Here is a 6,806-nt window from a genome sequence, read left to right as displayed (position 1 = left end):
ACAAAATGATAAAAGATCAGGTCATGGGGAAGCTTAGAAATTTTGCCAAAGGCAAGATGATTCCTTGTTTTGGGCCAGGCTTCACTGTAGATGTTTATCGTATGCAATGAAGCCAAAATTTAACCATGGTTTGGGTCAGGCCCATTTTAGTCCTCAAACTGACATCTTTGCTCTTGAATACTTTAAGTATTCAAGCCTAGTGCAGCAGATTTGCCTAATGCAAAGTTGTTATTGTTAAGTGCCTTTCGAATTGGTTCCAACAGTGATCCTGTGTAGGGTTTTCCAGGAGCAGCTGGTGAGTTTGAACCACTGGCCTAGTGTTTAATGCAATAGGTCGTTGCATTTGACTGCTTTTTCGATGAGCCAACGTTGATGGTGGATCCTAGCAAAATGAAGTCTTTGACAACTTCAGTCTTTTCTCCATTTATCATGGCTGTACCCTGCTGTTATGGCGCTGTGGGTTAATGCACTGGCCTGCAAAGTCAGTTTGAAAGGCAAAATCGGCAGTTCAAGCTCACCAGCTGCAGAAAGAAAGCTGCAGGCTCTATTTATTGCAAAGTGTGAATGTATGGGTTGGGTTAGTGATGTTTGGGGTAAAGTCAGAACGAGGCAAGCGATGCAAGAAGATCCTGGGTGATGGTGACGTCTTATGCTCTGGTGACCACCCATACCAGGAACTATGAAACCACTAACATCCACGGGGTTTGTACGGAGGGCCATTTGGTCTGGGCACCTGAACCCTGTCCCCTTCCATTTCATTTCTACATTTCTTTCACCTGGTCCTGAGACCGTGGCTCCACCATCAGCCTCAGCCTGCCCCACGGGAAGCAGCTAATGAAAAGCAGTGTGGTGCAGTTGCAAAACCAACAGGCCTTTCTGCCCCTGGATGTGCCACCTCCAGGCAGAACTTCTTCAGGCTTTCCTTTGCTACCAAAGTCTAGGTCTGTTTCCAGTCTTGCCCAAAGATCCTCCTGGCCTTGTCTCCTTTCCGCGGGCTCAAACCCCAAGGACTCCAACCGTTTACTCACAGCTGAAGCTAAGCGGGCCCACCCGCTGTAGCTACCACCCCTCCGGAGCCAGGCTCATACAACGAGAGGGAGGTGCGGCAGACTACAGATCATCAGCACCTGCGACAGGCCCTGTATGGGTAGGTTTAAAGGGCCAGACGACCCCAGCAAGACGCCCCGCCCCGCGCCCGTCGCGCGCCCAGGCCGCACCCATTTAGGGGCGGTGCGCTGGCCTAGTTCTCTATCGGCGGGAGAGGCCGCTGGGAGCGGGGGCGGGACCGCGCGGCGGCTGAGCGGCGGTGGCGGCGGCCGGGGAGGGGGCGGGCGTTCGGTGCAGGTTCCATCCGGAGCTGCAGGAACGGCAGGGGCCGAGCTCCGGGGTCGAGGTGAGCGCGGGCGGTGCGGCGGACAGCGTTGGGGAGACGTGCGGCGGGGCCAGAGAGTGGGGAGGCCGGTGCGGCGCGCGCAGCGGTACCGAGGGAGGCTCCGGGCCGTCCCAACCTCGCGCGGAAGCCCGGCCGACTTGCGGTGGTTCGGCCTCGGCTCGCTGCCTGGCCGTGCAGGGGAGACGCGGGAGGCGCTGGCTACGGTGCGCGAGAATTGGCCCTTAGCGCGCGCCGTAGCGAGGCCTGGAAGGAGGTCTATGAGCGCCCGGAGACGGCGACAAAAGGAGGGAAGCGAAGGGCCGTTTGGAACAGGAGGGATTGGGGCATCCGTGTCCCTAGGGGCGCCCTCCCCCCGGCCAGCCTGGCATCTCCCGGCCTCCACGCAGGCACCTGGCTGGTGTGGTTGGGCGCCGAGAACGAAGGTAGCGGCGCCTACAGCGCCCCCCTGCGGCCCGGCGGCGCTGCTTCAGGCTGGGCTGGGGGCTGCGGGGTCCGTTTGCCCCGTTTTGTTCTGCGCGCGCCGCTGGAGGCTGACCACTGGGGCTGACTTAATCGGGCCTCGGGGCCTGAGCGCTGCCTTTCGAGAGAAAGGCGACATGGGGCGTGTCCCCTCCACCAGGCTCGGCGGGGAGCGGAGCCTTGACGCTCAGGGCCGGGAAATGGAGAGTTGATCTCAAAACAGGGGTTCGAGTCTTTTAGAGGGCCCGAGAGGAAGGATCTGCTGGGGAGAGGTCGTCACCCCGAGTCTTGGGGCCCCATTGGGTGGGATTGTGGGTGTGAGGATCTTTGGTGTCTGGAGGAGCCCTCGTCAGCAGGCTTCTGGGGGACTGTACTGGGACAGCTGCGGTGGTTCTCTCTGCCTCCGTGAAGTGCTGTCTAATGTCTGGTGTCTCCATCTTCTGGGACATAAGTGTGTATTGCACTGAGTGCGGCGGTCAGTGCAGGACATTTTGAAAAGATCGGACCTGCTTTGAAAGGAAGACGCAAACTAAGCGGAGGAACTGCCCTTGAATGCCGAGTCAAGTTAGGCAGTGGTGTGTGCCAGGATGTTGAATGCAAGAGTCATTTCGCCAGGTTCTCTAGACTCTTCTGTGATACTCTTCAAATATCCTTGAGCAACACGGGCTTGAACTGCACGAGTTCCCGAATATGTTTTAAAGAACAAAAAACAAATTTCATGTGCCGCTAATCAAGTAATCATCTCCACTTGAGTAGTTCATTGGTGAATGGCGTCTCGCAGTAAAAGATGATCTCCGGATTCTCATGTAGGTTTCATCTTTTAGTTTTCATCGCGTTGAGTGCAGTACCCTAAACTTTGAATAACACTGTTGGGCCCAGCTAAGTGCTCTGGTAATGTTGAACGTGCTCCCAAGAAGCAGAGAAAGTTACAAGAAAAAGTTGAATTGTTTGATAGGTACCATAGACTGAGGTTTGCAGCTGTGGCTTCTTGCCCACCATTTTGTGATAAATGAATCCAGGAAAGTTCCATTGTTAAAAAAAAAAAAAGAAAGAAAAAGAAAAATCAAACTGCTGCAACATCAGGCACAAAAGCCTCCCACTTTTTGCAAAATACCTTTTTATTTCTTCCTGAAAATGCTGCTTTTATGTGGGTGCAGTATATAATGTGAGAGGGCTTCAAAAGTTCATGGGAAATTTTCATGATCTTTAATTCCATTTCCCACCAACCTTTTAAAGCGCCTTCATATATGTAACATACAAAGTGTGTGCTCATTGATTTTTTTTTTTAATCAATAAGACTTTGGGATGATATAAGTCACTAAATTTTGGTGGAGTAAAAAGTGGATTTTTGATTGGTTAGGTGGTCAGAGCCCTTAACCCACATGCTGTTCAAAGATCAGCTGTAGAAAACCAGTCCCATTCATGTAAATGTGTCACCATGGGGCACAGTTTCACAAGGCCATCACCTGTTTCTTGATGTGTGAGGTGCTGTTTTGAAGTTTGTTGAGCCCCCTCTTTGTTGTTGTTGGTTTTTTTGTTGTTGAAATTTTGACTCACTGATTCAAGGAGCAGATTTTGAGCTCTTACTAGGAGTCCTGGAGTAGGATAAACACTGGACTGCAAGATTGAGAGTTCAAACCCACCAGCTGCTCTGTGGAAACCCTATACAGTTGCTATAAGTTGGAACCAACTGGATGGCACTTAACAGCAAACTCTTCAGTTGCTCTTTGGAAAAAAAAAGGTGTGGACGTTTACTTCTGTAAAGATTTTTAGCTTTGGATACCCGATAGCGTTCCTAGGAGTCAGACCTGATGGCAGTGCTCTTGGTGGTGCTGGTGGTGGTATAGTAATGGTTGCATACTTGGCTGCTAATCGAAGGAGTTGGTGAATGGAGCCGACCCAGCACTCTGGAATAAAGACTTTCTATAAAAATGACAACCAAGCTGTGGGGGACATTTCCGCTCTCTCACATGGGGTTGTTATAAGTCAGAATCAACTCCCCACCACCCAACAGCTGCAACACATGTACCAGGCCTAAACAGATTTTAACAACTTTTCTGTCCTGTGTGGGCCCTTCACTCTCCCCTTTGCCACCTGGACCACAGTCTCCCTGGGTGGTACTTGGAATTCCACTTTTCCACCTGGTGATGTCATACCCTCAAGGCTGGCTGCTCTTATAAAGAGTTACAGCCTTGGAAACTTTACAGGGTTGCGTGGTGTGGCACTGTAGGCTCAGCACTGGACTGCAAACCACAAGGTTGGCAGTTCAAACCCACAAGCTGCTCCTTGGAAACCCTGTACTGGATTGCTATGAGTCAGGATCAACTCATCGGCACTTAACGAGTTGGATTCAACTTGGTGGCAGTGTGTTTGGTTTGGTTTTAGAAGTCTGAGAAAGGCGTCCTGGTGGAGGTTTGAACCCACCAGCTGCTGTGCTGGAGAAAGATGAGGCAGTCTTAAGATTTAGTCTCAGAAACCCTGTGGAGCAGTTCTAGTGCCTTACAGGGTCGTTGTGACTGTGAGTCACAGTCAGTTCGACAGCACTGACAGAACCAGTTCTCTAAGATGGGGCTTGGCAAACTACAGTCAGCTGGTCAAACCCAGTCTGCTGCCTGTTAGCAAATGGCCCTTGAGCTAAGAATGATTTTTATATTTTTTAAGCAATTGTGGGGGAAAATCAAAAGAGTATCTCATGACATGAAAATGACATGAAATTCACACAGCCCATCATTAGCTGCTTTTCAGGCTAGCAAGGCAGAGCTGAGATATTTTGACAGACTGTTAGATGTCGTTGAGTGAGCTCTGACTCAGGACCTATGTACAAGGAAGCACTGCTGGGCCCCACCATCCTCACCAGCGTTGTTGTATTTGAGCCCATTGTTGTAGCTGCTGTGTGAAGCATTTCATTGAGGGTCTGACCCTCTACCTTGGTTCTGTTGTTAAGTGCCGTCAAGTCGATTCTGACCCATAGCGATCCTGTATAGGGTTTCCAAGGAGCAGCTGGTGAGCTTGACCCTCTCTCTACCTTACCAACCATTATATCTTTCTCTAGGGACTGGTCCCTCCTGATAACGTGTCCAAAGTATGTGAGGCACAGTTTCTCCAGCTTCAGTTTTAAGGAGCATTCTGGCTATACTTTGTCCATAAGAAAGACTACATGGCTGCAAAACCTAAAATAATTTACTTTGGCTTTTAAAGTTTGTCAACCACTGGTCTTGGGGGGAGAAGGAAATAATGATGGGGTGGGGTTGAAGTCATCTATATTTACAAATCCAGTTTAGAAATTAATGTTGGGTGCTATTCAGTCGGTTTCAAGTCATAGCAAATGCACACCAGAAGGAAACATTTCCCGGTCCTGTGTCTTCCTCAGAATTCACTCCTTTTGAGTTCTGCTATTCATAAGGTTTTTGGTGTTTGTTTGTTTTTGTTGTTGTTGTTGTTGTTGTTGTTACAAATACTACTCTTTATTATTTTTTGTTTTGAGAGAGAAGCATGCATTTTTACAACACCTGTAAACAAGTCAGTGAAATATTCTGGGATGCTCCATACATTTTTGGAAATGTTACAATACCATAACACCAACTGCATTACATAGTATTTACTGGTAAAAATGTATGGCTAAAAATACTCATAGCAACTTTTAAAAGATAATTTTATTAAATTAAGTCATTGTACTTGGTCATTTCATTGCTTTAGCAAAACAAGGCCATTAAATTCTATCAGTTCTCCTGTCTGATTTTCACTGATTGTCTAATTCTGCTCAGACATTTCAAGTTTAAATGCAAGGATAAAAAGTTTACCAAAAGAGCACTTGTTTTCTCTGCCATAATCACAATTCAAACCCACTGCTGTCGAGTTGATTCTAACTCACAGTGACAGGGCAAAATAGAGCTGCTCATGAGATTCATAAGGTTTTCAGTGACTTAAGAATTCAGGAAGGGTCGCCTCTTCTTCCTAGGCTGGCTTAGTCTAGAAGCTCCACTGAAACCTGTCCACTACTGTGACCTTGCTAGTGTTTAGAATATTGGTGACATAGCTTCCAGCATCACAGCAACACACGAGCTACCACAGTGTGACAAACTTTCAGATGAGTGGTGGTAGAAATTAATAGTGAATTTGGTGATGGCTGTGTGCCGTGGAGTCTGTTCCGACTCACAGCGACCCTGTACAGGGTTTCTGAGGCTGTAAATCTTTACAGAAGCAGAAAGCCTCATCTTTCTCCCGCGAAACAGCTGGTAGTTTTGAACTGCTGACCTTGTGATTCGCAATCCGATTCGTAACCACTACACTACCAGAGCTCGTTAATAGTGAATTTTAAGTACATTTTAATTTCCAAAAAGTAGAGGGGAGAATGTTGCATTCTCAATGAATACAAAGATGTAGATTAATGCAGGCACTCAGATGAGCTTCTTACAGAGATTGTGAGCCTGCGTCCTTGGTAAATTGTCTGACTGTTTGCTTCTTCTCCTAGGCTGGGTGACCTCATGGCCTGATACCACTTTGATAAGAACCAAACAAGCTCACGAGAAAAATGGCATTTGTTGCCACACAAGGGCCCACGGTGGTTGACCAAACCACTCTGATGAAGAAATACCTTCAGTTTGTGGCAGCTCTCACGGATGTAAATACACGTGAGTGCATCCTTTGTTTTGTTATTTACTGTATGCATTAATGTGACTTGATTATCTCAGGTCCAATGGTGTGCAATATGAAGATCAATAGCAATGTTAATTTTTGCCTCAATTTTCTATTTCTCTGTCTTGGATTGAAGCAAGGTGATGAACATGACTGGCTGGAGCCCCACAGAAGCACATGTGTGTATGTGCGTGTGAGTCCGTGTGCCTGGCTGTGCGTGAACATGTGTGTCTGGTAGTGCCAATGTGTGTGTCTGGTTGTAGGGAACTAGTTATGTGCCTTCTATTGGACGATGACAGTCAAACTGATAAGATCTGAT

The 6,806-nt window shown here is 48.1% G+C and overlaps 1 protein-coding gene across 2 annotated transcripts in view; it reads left to right on the top strand.

The window, feature by feature from the left end:
- Nucleotides 1–6,323: 6,323 nt before the first annotated feature.
- TRRAP (transformation/transcription domain-associated protein) overlaps nt 6,324–6,806 on the top strand; it is a 111,106-nt gene continuing 110,623 nt past the window's right edge. Inside the window, exon 1 of one of the 2 annotated variants that reach the window (XM_006859748.1) lies at nt 6,324–6,483. In XM_006859748.1, coding sequence (XP_006859810.1) covers nt 6,384–6,483 — 100 coding nt within the window. In that variant the 5' untranslated portion in view covers nt 6,324–6,383. The remainder of the gene's footprint in view (nt 6,484–6,806) is intronic. The other variant, XM_006859747.1, reaches the window with a different exon arrangement.

This window comes from Chrysochloris asiatica, unplaced genomic scaffold, assembly GCF_000296735.1.
Source record: "Chrysochloris asiatica unplaced genomic scaffold, ChrAsi1.0 scaffold00034, whole genome shotgun sequence".
Classification (NCBI taxonomy): Eukaryota; Metazoa; Chordata; class Mammalia; order Afrosoricida; family Chrysochloridae; genus Chrysochloris; species Chrysochloris asiatica.
Note: the sequence above shows the minus strand (reverse complement) of the source record. Positions and strands in the feature narration are given on the sequence as shown.